This window comes from Oreochromis aureus, linkage group 1 (assembly GCF_013358895.1).
Source record: "Oreochromis aureus strain Israel breed Guangdong linkage group 1, ZZ_aureus, whole genome shotgun sequence".
In the NCBI taxonomy this organism is placed as follows: Eukaryota; Metazoa; Chordata; class Actinopteri; order Cichliformes; family Cichlidae; genus Oreochromis; species Oreochromis aureus.
The window spans coordinates 11,529,429-11,543,809 of NC_052942.1; the positions used below are offsets into that span (position 1 = coordinate 11,529,429).

General features: G+C 38.2%; 1 protein-coding gene across 1 annotated transcript in view; it reads left to right on the forward strand.

The window, feature by feature from the left end:
* Positions 1 to 185: 185 nt before the first annotated feature.
* The window catches only part of ddb1 (damage-specific DNA binding protein 1), a 46,514-nt gene continuing 32,318 nt past the window's right edge, over positions 186 to 14,381 (forward strand). The window contains exons 1-10 of the mRNA XM_031744535.2: positions 186 to 380; positions 1,539 to 1,687; positions 1,987 to 2,103; positions 2,492 to 2,713; positions 2,915 to 3,029; positions 3,301 to 3,398; positions 9,496 to 9,654; positions 10,755 to 10,838; positions 11,279 to 11,395; positions 14,000 to 14,102. Coding sequence (XP_031600395.1) covers positions 320 to 380; positions 1,539 to 1,687; positions 1,987 to 2,103; positions 2,492 to 2,713; positions 2,915 to 3,029; positions 3,301 to 3,398; positions 9,496 to 9,654; positions 10,755 to 10,838; positions 11,279 to 11,395; positions 14,000 to 14,102 — 1,225 coding nt within the window. The 5' untranslated portion in view covers positions 186 to 319. The remainder of the gene's footprint in view (positions 381 to 1,538; positions 1,688 to 1,986; positions 2,104 to 2,491; positions 2,714 to 2,914; positions 3,030 to 3,300; positions 3,399 to 9,495; positions 9,655 to 10,754; positions 10,839 to 11,278; positions 11,396 to 13,999; positions 14,103 to 14,381) is intronic.

Here is a 14,381-nt window from a genome sequence, read left to right on the forward strand (position 1 = left end):
GTTAAATTACTGATCACCTAAGTGGTCAGAGTTGTACTTTCATTTTATTTATTTATTTTTACATTTCATATGAATATATTTTCTTTTAGCGACTGACTAATGCTTTTCTCGTTTTATGTAACGCACTGCGTTGGACAATACGCAGTATAAATAAATAAAATCATTGCCTTGCTGGTAGACCTCCGCGTCGCTAGCGGCGCTCAATCTCAAATCTCTACAGAGCTCAGCTTTCTACTTCCGGAAGCTTTATTATCAATGATTTTGTCACTTGAGAGAGATTAAACACTATTCTGGTGTTTGTCTTTTGTTTTTGTCAAAAATGTCGTACAATTACGTTGTAACAGCCCAGAAACCTACGGCGGTTAACGCCTGCATCACAGGTAAATCCGCGCTGTTTTTTGCCGTTGTGCAGTAAGGAAACATTTGCCCCCTGCATGTTAGCTTTGCTCCCGCGCTACAACTAAAGTGCTCCAAACGGGCCTGTAGTAGCCGCTAGCTCATGTTTTGCTATGTCAACGGTTTACTTGTCACATAGGTTCTGCTCATTTGTATGCGTGTCTTAACACACAGGTCTCTTGTCACGTCTGCTTTAATATAAACACGGCATATGTTTTTTTTCTTGCTTCTTCTTTTTGATGTAACGTTAGCTGTGTCCTGCACGTCAGTTGCCGCGGATCAAAATGCGCTTCCTCTGCTCACAGACATTAGCATATCACACAGACTTAGTGCTCCACTTTAAACGAGTTAAGCTAGATTAAGTTTTCGTTCATTTGACTCACAAAAACCGTGATGTATTAAAGCTCATAGAGACGCTTATGCTGCTGTCTTTTTGTATTTCAGGCTAGACCAATAGGAATTCTGTCACATTAAAGTTACAGTTTGACATGCACTCATGAAATGGCTGCGTAGGATGCAGCATCTCTTCATGTTCACTCTCTTTTTTTTCATGGCGATAGTAGAGACCTGGAGATGATATGAGGTGACGAATTGGGATGAATGCTCACGTGTAATAGTCTAGACGTGAAATCTACTACTTACAAGTTACTTTCATTGTTAAGCAATCTGATAATAGATAGTGCCAAGTGCAATCAGAGTGTAAATATGTTTAAAGAACTTATGAAATTACTACTTTTCATGGTAAGACGTTGATTGTAGCACTAACTCTGATACAGTTACCTTTTTTGGAGTAGATAATGGAATGAACCAGTTTGTCCAAGATATATTTTTTTAGACAATTGTGAACACAAGTAACCATTTGGTATTTTCCTTATTGTGATAAATTAGAACACTTGAGCAAGTTGAATAATTTCCTTGTAAGTTATTTTTAAGCTGCTAATAGACTTAGTAATTTAGCTGAAGACTAAAGAAGTCATTAAAAATCAGCAGCTAAGCTGATATGTAAATGTATTTGAGAAGCACCAGAATATTTATGCCCCAAGTTACTGATATTTGTGGACATTTTTCATCTCTCTGTGTGCCCACTACTCTCACATTAAAACCAGTGTATTGAACATAATGTAAACATTGGTTTTCTGCAGGTCACTTCACCTCTGCTGAAGACCTCAATTTGCTCATAGCTAAAAACACACGTTTGGAGATCTATGTGGTCACAGCAGAGGGCCTGAGGCCCGTCAAAGAAGTGGGCATGTATGGCAGAATCGCTGTTATGGAGCTCTTCAGGCCCAAGGTAAGGGGTTTTGTGTGCAGTCGGTAACACTTTGAATTATTTTTCCTGCTCGACTAGTTAGTGGTCTGGTTATTTAATATATATTTAACTGCACCATAAATGATTTGTGCTGTGCTGTGTTTCTCAATCACCTACAAAGTTGGTTGGAGGTTGGAAATTTTGCCTCTCAAAAAGAGTGAAAGTCTCCACATTACAAATAGGATATGACACATGCAGACACTGTCTTCTAATTGGGCTCACAGAGGCCGATCAGGTGTATAACATGTAACTCTGGTGCCTTTTTCCTCCTCATTCTTCAGGGTGAGAGCAAAGACCTGCTGTTCATTCTTACATCTAAGTACAACGCCTGCATCCTAGAATACAAACAGACCGGGGAGAGCATTGACATCATCACCCGAGCCCATGGCAATGTCCAGGTGAGACAACAACACTAATATTGTTATAGACATGAGCCATATTGTAAGGATATTAATCTATTTGTTATGGTGTGTTCATATGAAGGACAGTATGTATTTTGTTCTTGGTTGAATGCAGCAGTTCACTCTTTTTTATCTCCACTACATTCGTATTAATAAATCTTAATTTAGACTGTTTTAAATGATCCATTTGCCATTTAAATTGGTAAACACCGTTAGGTAACATTTCAGAATTCTTGTATTCTTTAATGTGGTTTATATCAGTGACATTTTGGACTTCTTAGACTATAAAAGCTGGAAAAATGTAACTAGCTATGTGCTACATAATGTGATGCTTTCTCATACACTTCCAGTGCTAAACAGTTCCTAACCCAATGCTCTTTTGCAGGATCGTATTGGGCGTCCGTCAGAGACGGGTATCATCGGAATTGTAGACCCAGAATGCCGCATGATTGGCCTGCGGCTGTATGACGGCTTGTTTAAGGTGATCCCATTGGACAGGGACAACCGTGAGCTCAAAGCTTTCAACATCAGACTGGAGGAGCTCCAGGTCATCGACGTTCACTTTCTGTATGGCTGCCAGGCTCCAACTGTTTGTTTCATCTACCAGGTACACGAGCAGTACATAATGTGGGAATGTGCCTTTAAAGAAATGGAAAAAAAGAATATGTTGACAAATTGATATATCCGGGACATTTCTATTTAATTTATTTATTCTGTGAGAATGGTTTCAAGCTTATGGTAACTAAGCAATGCACAGTAGCGAAGTGCAATTAGTGACCAGTTTTATTCCCTGTGTTGTGTTTCATAGGACCCTCAGGGACGCCATGTGAAGACCTATGAGGTTTCTCTGAGGGAGAAGGAGTTTAACAAAGGCCCCTGGAAACAGGAAAATGTGGAGGCTGAGGCTTCAATGGTGATCCCAGGTACTTCAATTATTTAACTCAACATATAGCCGTGATAATAACTAAAACTGCTGTGTGAAAACACAAGGATGTGAGCTATGAATTGCTAGTTCATAAGTGTGTAAGTTTAGTTTACAAGTCGTGAATAATTTCAGTTGTTGAACACGTTTAACCCACAGCACGACTGATAACTGGTAATGCCGAGGATATTAGCTTATGTGCTGTAAACATCTCCAAAATAGCAGAAATGTCCCAGAATAATCACTCTCTTGCCCGTGTGCTTGTATTTTAGTCCCTGAGCCATTTGGTGGAGCTATAATCATAGGACAAGAGTCTATCACCTACCACAATGGAGACAAATACTTGGCCATTGCACCACCCACTATCAAGGTAATGATAACAGATAGCACACTTCTGGTTTAGATATTTTGATCATTCAGCTGTTCAAAAGAAGCTAGGTAAACATTTAAGTTGCAATTGAGTTAGACCAGGGGTGGGCAATCTCAGTCCACGAGGGCCGGTGTCCCTGCGGGTTTTAGATGTGTCCTCGAACCAACACAGCTGATTTAAATGGCTAAATTAGCTCCTCAACTGAAGTTCTCCAGAGGCCTGGTAACGAACTAATCATGTGATTCAGGTGTGTTGACCCAAAGTGAGATCTAAAACCTGCAGGGACACTGGCCCTCGTGGACTGAGATTGCCCACCCCTGAGTTAGACTGTGGCTGTTAGAAGCCTAAGCACTGTAAGTCTCAGCAAATAGACTATTTCTGTACCAGGGGCAGTCAAAATGGAATTAGTAAAGTCACTTGCAGAGCGGGTAGAAGTGCCCTATCATAAGTAAGTATCCTATATCTAATTCAGTGATGCATCAAAATAGCTGTTAGTATTGGGCTGTTGGAAGCAAACTAATTAAATAGAGCTTGTCTGGGAACATGAGCCCTAATCTGAAGCTTCTTTATAAAACAGTGTGAAATCAAAAGTGTGAGCATGATTGTTTTGTTATATTTTTTAAACCCTAAGGTGTACATGTACTTTATTTTGTTATGACTCTTATCAGTGCTAAGCTTCCAATACCGTAGGGCACATGTGTCGAACTCCAGGCCTCGAGGGCCGGTGTCCTGCAGGTTTTAGATGTGTCCTTGATCCAACACAGCTGATTTAAATGGCTAAATGACCTCCTCAACATGTCTTGAAGTTCTACAGAGGCCTGGTAATGAGCTAATCATTTTATTCAGGTGTGTTGACCCAGGGTGAGATCTAAAACCTGCAGGACACCGGCCCTCGAGGCCTGGAGTCCGACACCCCTGCCGTAGGGTTTTAGTGTTATCAAGATTAAGTTGTAGTTTTTCTACTGGCATTTAAAAGAGCTCAAGGCCCAAGAACCCCTCAACGGTTTCTCGCTTCTATAATTAGAGGTTGTTCTTTCCTCCCTCGCTGCTCTTTAGAAGAACATTTTCATGAATTACAAAAAGAAAATTTGAAATCATTCAGATTAGGAATCTTCTAATTACACTGCTTTTATTATCTTCATTTTAAAACAAATATCTTTGCTAGACCTGTTGACTATCCTAATAATGAACTTATCTGCCCTATTTAAGGATGATTGATTATTGACTTTTCAGGGTTCATTTATGATTCAAACTTTTGATGAATTCCCCCATTTTGAAACAGGAAAGCTTGTTTTGTCTTAAAAGTTTATAGGTAATCACTTGATCATATATCTGCTGTAGATGGTAACAGAATTTGTGATACATCAATATGGAAGATGTACCAGCTATCGAAGTCTTAACATATATTTATCTTATTATAGGTTAGGAATTTCACAGTGGGCTCATGTGTGGGCCCTTTTTATTTTTGTTTTTCTGTTTGTTTTTAATTAAACCCTAACAAAGGGTCCGGCCAGGAGTAATAGAATAAGGCAAATGTAGTCAATAGTTGACTACATGACAGTGTTTTGTTTTTTTGTTTTTGACAACTTTATTTATGATTTTCCAATGTGACAAAAGTACAGAAAAATATAACTCGAATTGCAATTACAAACACTGCCATTGTGAAACCGGTTGCACCACGCAGTGGCAAACCAGTTGGATGCAGGAAAATGTATAATCTATGGGCACAAACAAAAAATACTACCATGTGAACAAGGCAAAAAAAAAAACCCCCCACCAAAAAACAAAACAAACAAAAATAAAATAAATAAATACATAAATAAAAGGGGGGGCTGCGTTCAGTTTGATTTTATTTATATAGCGCAAAAGCACAACAACGGTCTCCCCAAGGGACTTCATATTGTAAGGGAAAGACCCTACAACAAAACAGAGAAAACCCCACAAACAATCAGACAACTCCCTGTGAGCAAGCACTTTGTGACAGTGGGAAGGGAAAACTCTCCTTTTAACGGGATAAAACCTCTGGCAGAACCAGGCTTGGGGCAGGCAAACTTTCCTGACTGGTAAGGGATGAAAAGTGTTGCCTCACCTGTAAGTAACTAAACAAATCATATTTGTCATATTTGTCTAAATTTTAGTTTTTGCTGAGATGTTAGAAAGTCCCCAACGAAGTTTGAAGTTTTCATTATATTTTAGCCATCTTAATACCTAAATATTCATCTTTGGTATAAAACGTTACGATTATTAAATCACTCTTAAGTCAAATTTTGGTTTTATTTCTTTTTTGATGTGGCCATAATTTAAACAGGTGGCTTTGGATCTGGGTTAGTATCCTAAGTAAAAACTGAATTGTTCCAAGCTGGATGTGAGATTTGCAGGTTGGAGTCAAAAGTTTGCCATCTGCATTTACACATATTTGGTGTTGTATCCCTTTAACCAAAATTCCTTTAATTTCACTTTTTTCTCTAGAGACTTGAACTACAGGCTCTATGAATAATGCAAATAATGTGGGACTTAAGGGACATCCTCGGTGGTATCCTTGTTTCACAGTGACTATGCATTCACCTGGGCAGTTGGTGACTGGTATAATGATTAAAGATGACCTATAACTCCATGTTTAAATCCAGACCATCTTAACACCAGGTACAAAAACTCCCTAATGTACAGAGTCATGGGCCCTTTGTAGATTAAGACTGCTGGCCAGTGACTTTGAATCACTATTGCTCATGATATCAACAAGTTGCAGTGCTCGCCTCACATTGTCTTGCGTGTTCCTCTTATCAGTAAATCCTGTTTTTGTTTTTTGTTTCCAGAATCTGTCAAATCAGGGATAATATTTTCTGGTCTTTTTGGAATTATTCAAGTAAATATTCTATAATATGTGATTTAGAAATGGGTCTGTATGACCTATCCTCTGTTCTCTCTTTCCCCTTCTTTGATCGCTGATATTATGGCCTGTTTCCATAATGATGGGTTGTTTCTACCCTTCTTCTACAACTGAGCATTGCCACTCTGCTTGGAAGTTTGTTTTTTTAATTTCAAAACATGTTTTTCTTTTTTTTTTGTTTTAACCAATGAGTTTACTGTTTTTACTGGATTTTGTAGTCTGTTAACATCTATTTGTATAATAACACAAAATTTTAAAGGTATAGGATCAAAGTGAAGGAGGAAAAAAAAAAAACTACAGTGGTCCCTCGCTATAACGCGGTTCATCTTTTGCAGTTTGCTGTTTTGCGGATTTTTTTGTGTGCAATTTTGCATGCTTTTTTTTTTTTCATTTTTTTTAACGGCGTATTGTGTTCTGCATCCTGATTGGCTGTAGACCATGGTCAATCAATCTCCTCCGTGCTGTCTCCTGTACAGTACAGAATGCGTTCAGCTTGTCAAATTTACATAAATCTTCGATCGCTAGCAGTGCGACTCTAAAGTGCAGTACTGTATGTTTAAGTTTTCTCCCCAACAAACACAACAATGTTGACGAAATGTTTTGCAACATCTAAGACATGTGCAGTAGCACCCAAAAGGCAGATGAAGATGCTAACCATTGCATAAAAAGCTGGACTTCTGGACATGCTAAAGGAAGGTAGAACTTATCGTATTTTTCGAACCATAAGGCGCACCAGATTATAAGGCGCATTAGTAAAACAAAACAGTCAGATAAGTCAAACTTTGCTCAACTAATTCTTCTTGCTTCCTCTACTTCCGTACCATTGATTCATTAATTTTGAATTCTCTGGCAGCTGCTCTATTCCCATGTTCTGGACCTGAAAACAGGGTTTGATCTTTGGTTTCATTCTATAATACTGGACTTACTTTTCTACGAAGGTTTCAACTTTGAGAGTGTTTAAACAAGAAAGAAAAGTGTGAAAATGTTCATGCCTGTAACTCCCACGATAAACGAGGGACCACTGTACTTCCAATTCTCCCTGAGAAAAGGTCCGGTTGTACAGGAGAAATCCTGGAGCTCTCTCTGGATACTTTCTTGGTATTCCTGGCCCTGGTGTGTCATCTCACCCATGATGGCATGAGCCTCATTTCTGGTATTGTCCTCTACCACTCCCCTTTTCCTGAAATTCTCCAATGCCTGCGCTGCATACCAGATTTTCTCGTTTTTAATTGCATTGCTTGGCGCTTATTAGCTGCAGCGCTATCACTAGGATACACTCTACTCTCATATTCATAACTAACCAACATTGTTCAAAGTATGCTGTCCCTTTAGCTTTTTTCCCCTTGATTATTTAGTTGATGTCGGATTATAATAGAAGCAAAAATGGAAAAAGAAGTGGTAACTGTATCAGTACCACCACAGACATTTTAAGAGAAATTTTAGTCATATAATCCTTTGGTGAAAATGATAACATCTAGGAGAAAAGGGTTTTTTAGAGCAATATTTTTAACAAAGGCCAGGAAACATTTCAATCAGTTTTTCATGTTATAGAGGAATCAAAGTTCATGTAATTCATTCTTCAAAATAACTGCTCAAATAAGTCCGTGGGTGTGTTTCAGGATGGATTTCATGTTGCAAAATCTGCCTCTAAAAGGACTTTGGAACCATATGAAAATAAAGTTAACATCTCAAATGAAAATGCAACACAATGGTGACTTCAAATACAGATTCCTCTGATGTCTTATCAATAGCTCAAAACATCCTCCAGACCTACTGATCTGTCAGGGTTTTTTTTTTTTTCCTCTCTAATTCAAGCTCTCGTGTCTTCATTACTACAACTGCATGGTAGCATTGTCCAGCATTTCCAGTGTTTGAATAGGAACAGGTAATAGGAAAGTTGTTGTTAAGTGATCATTGATGCCACATTTTTTTAATTTGTTTTTTTTCACCTAATATGTTGTTTGTATTCAGTTCAAACACACTCCTTTCAAAAGTATCAAGAAAACACAGAGGCTTATCCTTTGATGTATAACAGGACTGTTTTGGCAGCTAATTAATAAATTGTCACTCTGGAGCACCAAAGTGAAAAATGAATGTGGAACACCAAAGCTTCTGCCAACACGGAGGTCTGCTGAAAATGTCTCAGCTCATCTAGGGCATTACGGTAGCTGGTGAGAAAGTAGACTGGTTTCACATGTCAGAGCTAACAAGCTAATTACCTGCCATTCAGTCAAGAGGAGTCCACAAGTTTGCAAAGCTGTGAAAATAAAAGTTTTTGACAAAAGTTTTAAGTAATGCTGGCTGGGTGATTGTGAAAATGAGTTTTGTAAAGGTTTGATCAAGTGAGAAATTGACTCGGCATATACAGCAGTGGTTGACAATAATAATATCTCCTTTTGAAGGAAAGTAACAGAAACTCGGTCACACTACGAGAGTTAAATGCCAGCTTTAATCTGGACTATTATTCTATCCATCCATGCACCTTATCCTGCATCTCCTAACATGTTTTGGTGCTGCTCAGTTTTGTTTAGAGTAAGTAGTTTTGAAAAGCTCAATGCTGAAAGCTGAAAGCGAGCCTCAAAGTGAAGGTACTGTAAAATATTTTACAACAGCCTCAGTTGATAGTCCTTTGCTATACCTTTTCAAAGGTTTAGAAAGCATATTTTAAACCGTATGATACATTATGACAGCAAACACTGATAAGACATAAGTGTGGCATTAGATTATTGTGCGAATGGCTGATAAATCAGTCATCTTCAGATTACTCCTGGGGAATATTAGCATATCAAAAATACATCAGTGACATGATATTTCTCTACAAGCATACAAAATATGTGTTTAGAAATACTGTTGCTATTGCAAAGTTTGTCCAACAGAGAGCACTGACAACTTAGTTTTCCAGCTTCCTTCTCTGCACATATATATTGCTGTGCACCCACATGGAATTTAAAAGATCTTTTATAGTAAACATGAAAAGTTTTTTGCAATGTACCTAAAATGGTGTACACATAATACAGAATTCTTTAATACTCCAAGAAGTGCTTTGGTGGTGGGGCACTGTTACTTCCCTGCACACACAAATATAAATAGTTGACTAATGGTTTATTTGCTTAAGTGTGGACCCTATTAGAGTCAAGCTTTTATAGGTGTTGGCTGACCACTGTTGGTCATATTGTGTTTGATATGTTTGTGTCCTGCTCTCGCTTACAGCAAAGCACCATTGTCTGCCACAACCGAGTGGACCCCAATGGCTCACGGTACCTGCTCGGTGACATGGAGGGACGTCTCTTTATGCTGCTGTTGGAGAAGGAGGAGCTAATGGACGGCACAGTGGCGCTCAAAGACCTGCATGTGGAGCTCCTTGGAGAGGTCTTTCATTTCTCTTTCTCTTTAGGCCGTAGTATAGCTGGCTGTCTTCCATCTGTTTATCCACCTGCCTTTCCTCAGGCATTTCTCTCATCACTTTCTCACTACCTGGCTCAACGACCCTCTCTGTTTCTTTCTGGTTTTCTTACCGCTGCTTTTTGTTCTCACCATCTCTGTGCTGTCTTTTGTTACAATTGACTTTTTAGTGGTTTATGCCCCTGAGCTAATAGATCTGTCTACACTTGCACAGAAGATAAGAAAAAATTATCTCACCTCTTTGTTGCTTGCTTGCCAGGCTGTCACTTATCCCTTTAAAGTTGATTTAGGTAATGATTGTATTTCAATACTGTGTTGGAAGCTAAGGCTCATGTTCAAGGCAGACGACATTTGGTTTGTAGCACCTTTCTTTAATTACTTTCTGAGGAGTTTAGAGATGTAAAAGGCTTTCCTGCTAGTCTTGTAGTTTTACTCTAGTAGTGCTTTTGAGTTGGGAGCTGTTTGCTTTTTAGATTATTATAAAGTCAACTGCTATTAGGACAAGTCTGTTCAATAAACACGTAGGAGCAGCTCTATGTTAAAATGTCAGACAGAACGCTTTATTAATTGCAAGTCAATATGTCTAAAACCATGTACACAGTGACGGGTAAATTTAATAAAAAACATTTTGTTTTTACATTACTTAGATTTACTGAAATTGAATTACGAAACACAATAATTCAATTTTTAAAATCTTTTCTTTTTACACTTTACATTAATAACTTTTGTCTGCCAAAGTTATTTTAACTTTCTAGCTGAACAGCCGTGCTTTAAGTGACCTTTCTGATTCTCCTGTTAGAGGATTATACTTGAAAAAAATGTAGGTAAATTCTTTTTTTTATTAATGGTTTAATGTATAAAAGGTCAAAATCTTTAATTTCAGATGGAAAAAATTATCATTATATTTGTGACTTTTAAAAAAAAACAAACTAAGTTCTGACAATTATTGGTAGAGGAATTAATCAGCAAAGTCATTTTCATATTGATTAAAATGTAACTGATTGTAAATTGCAGCCCCGCTGTGCTGTGATCAAGAGACTGAAATGTTTGTGTCCCTTCACTGACAGACATCTATTGCTGAATGTTTGACCTACTTGGACAACGGTGTTGTGTTTGTGGGCTCTAGATTAGGCGACTCCCAGTTAGTGAAGGTAAGCAGCAACAGTCTTTTTTTAGTTTTTTGTTATTGTTATTTTTGTAATTCGTGGATTGAAACTCACTTTAAACACACTGGTTTTTTTTTCCTCTGGTTAAAAAAAATAAAAGGTAAACTAAGTTAAAAGAAGTTAAACTTTTAGTAGATGTGTGTAGAAATGTGTGATAAATCCTGCAGTGTTTTTTCATACCTTGTTTTAAACAATGGAAATACTTAATGAACTGATTCAGAAATTCATTTTGAAAATTGATTTTTTTTCCCTTGGGACTTCATTATTCTGCTCTATTATTTTTATGTTTGCATTTTGGTTTACTAAATTTAAATATAATAAGTAAGTATAGTAAATAGTGAATTAATAACCTCCAATATCATTGTAATTTGACATATGTGATTTTCAGAGAAATTGTACAGATTACATCCTTTGTTTATCTGCAGCTCAACGTGGACAGCAATGAGCAAGGCTCATACGTGGCCGTGATGGAGACATTCACCAATCTGGGCCCTATTGTGGATATGTGTGTGGTTGACCTTGAGAGGCAAGGCCAAGGCCAGGTAAAATCCACAAGCTTAATCCTTTATTTCTAGAAAAAACAGAGCTTCAGAGCAAATAAAGGCTACATCACATTTACATATTCAGTAACAAAATCAAATTCATTTTTTGGGTGGGGGGTGTTTGCTAGAGAGTTTATATGTGACATGGTGATTACTGAAAACCCTTCAAGCAGACACTGGATACACTTCCCTTATGTTGAGTCTCCCTCTGAGTTTTCCTCCTTATTATCGTCTTTGTCACAGCCTTCAGGGAGTCTCGGCTTATACCACCAATGCAGTGATTTCGAGGGCCATGTTAACAGTGTTCTTCTCAGCAGAATTGAGCTTGTAATGCCTCAGAGCACAAACTTGCAAAAGCCAGAAAATCTGCGTACAGTGCACTCAGGAGATTCCTGTGAGTTTTGTATGTAATGTGGTTGTTCTTCTTATGTATGGTGTCTTTTTTCACCTAGCCGAGTCTAGATGTTGGTTAGCTGGTCTGCAGTTACACTGGATGTTAAAATGCACCTCTGGTACACAAACCTAAATTGGCTTTCTTATTCCGTTGCACAAAGCCAGATTGCTGTGAATGTAATTTCCTCTAATAATATTTACACCCTTTCAAACTGACAGTGAAGACCCCGTCCCTGTCTGCATGTATCCCAACAATCCATCATCTTCAGCACTTGCGTGTGCTTAGTTCTGTTTACCTTGAGCAGATATCAAACCATTTGTATTCGGGATACAGTGTGATCTAGCTTGTATTGCATGGTAATGTCAGATTTAAAATGGAGCCACAAACCCAGAAAATGTTATCTTATTTCTCAAACTATAATGCTTATGTTAAAATGCAACCAGCTTTTGGCATGTTCTTCAACACATAACTGCAGGTATCTACAACAACAACAACAACAACAACAACAACAACAAAAAAAACAATTTCTAATTTGAACATTTGTCCTCCTTTGTGTTGAATGACTGGGGCACAGGGAGATGCAGTACAGAAGGTTTTGTTGGCAGAGTTTGACACCAGGCCTCAGGGTATTTGATGTGGTTCCAAAGGCAGCGGTCCACTAGAGCACTGAGCCACTCTACTGGGTGCAGACCAGCGCAGCATCAGCCACTGCCTGCATTCATCCATTCTCTCTAATTCAAGGGCCAGAAATAAATCCAGTCCCAATTGTTTTAATTTGCCATTAGCTGCAAATCTGGAAAGCATTTGACCCGGTTAATTAATGCAAACACATTGCAACGCAGTTAAGATGGCAGAGGATTGACGCACATGGGGCAGGACAAAATATAACATGACCTCTCTCAGATAAATCATAATAGGGGTTGTGCTCATGGATGTGCAACAGAAGAAAATGCAGTCAGCCCCATGAGAGTGTGGCTGAGTGTGTGAGGGCATTCGAAAACATGCTCAAGGGAGCGAGGTGGGTTGCCAAGATCATCACGACTGTTTCTATTGGGAAGAAACTGTTGGGTGGCAGGTGGTAGAGGCTGAGATTATGCGGGCTCTGGTATTAATCCTGTTAGTGTACCATGACTGGATGCATAAATAACATTCTGGTGCTCTCCAGTCATACTGTACAGGCAGTTATTTACCTTCAGGCTGCTGGATCTCAACAGCGTGATGTTTATAATGGCAGTCTCAGAGAAGCTCTACTGTGAGCCAGTTCACAATTTCTACAAACTACATTTTAGTTGTATTGATGTCTTCTTTACTATCAAAACCATATAAGAAAGATTTCTGCACTTTTATGACTTTTTATGACAAGTACTTAAAGTAGGTCTTTTAGCATTAATGATAATAATGTGTCTGACTGAATTTTAACCAAAATACTAACATTTGGGTTTGTTTGTTTGTTTGTTTGTTTGTTTGTTTGTTTTAAACACTCATTTAGTACAAAATCTTTAAGCAATGAAATTGTTATTTTTTTCATTTTTGTGTTTCTGCCCATTAAAACCTTATTCACAAAGAAAAAAAGTATTTAACTATTTCAGAGTCTTTTATGTCTTCATTACACTGAATTTGAACCTTTAGCTACCACAGCAGCAGATGGATATCTTTTACTGACTGCTTATTGGCTCATAACATTCAACAAACCCAGTATTAGCCAATACCAACGTAAGGCTGATATATCTGTGCATCCCTAATGTTATCACATTTTACAGTTAGGAAATTAATGGAGAAAATTAATCGCTGATTAACTGAATAATTATAACAACAATGCAGTGAGCAACTTAATTGCTGGGGTCTTTGAAACATGAAGACATCACTACAACATGGCCATATTATTTAAATGACTTCATTTGGGAGTAAAATGGTATGACTGACTGCTCATGTTTCTTGTCCCATTAGTCATGTTCTTGAGTTCAGATCTCTGCAGTTTTTGCTCACTCCCTTGTGATTAGTGACTGTAATGGACAGTTTTGTTACAGATGTGAATGATGTGTTAGAATATATAGAAAGTTATAGATTGTGTGAAAGGATTTATTCTTTACAAAAACGTAATAGTTGGTTGGAAGCAGAAATAAGGTGTTATTTAAATGACAAAAAGGGGGAGGAAAGCGACAGCTCCATATCTCAATCTTTGTCTTAATGTCTCTCTTTGGTGCTTTCAGCTGGTGACATGCTCAGGTGCATTTAAAGAGGGCTCTCTTCGGATAATCCGCAATGGCATTGGAATTCATGAGCATGCCAGCATTGACCTGCCGGGAATCAAAGGTTTGTGTGTTTTGTGTGTGTAAGTCTGTGTCTCATCAGCCATCTCCCTCTCGAGCCTTGACTTTATTTGGACCTTAATATTCTACTGACTTCACAGTAGAGCTACTTCACCCCGCACATCTGTTTGCCTCTGCTGGCCAAGATGCCAGCTGTTGCTCATTCAGGTTTGGCACGTGAGCAGGAACAGATGGCTCAGATGTCATAGGTCTTCCCTCTGCACTTTCTGAATAACAGGAAAATTGCCAAGGTTTGATTTGGAGGCATTTGTTTTAATTTAGA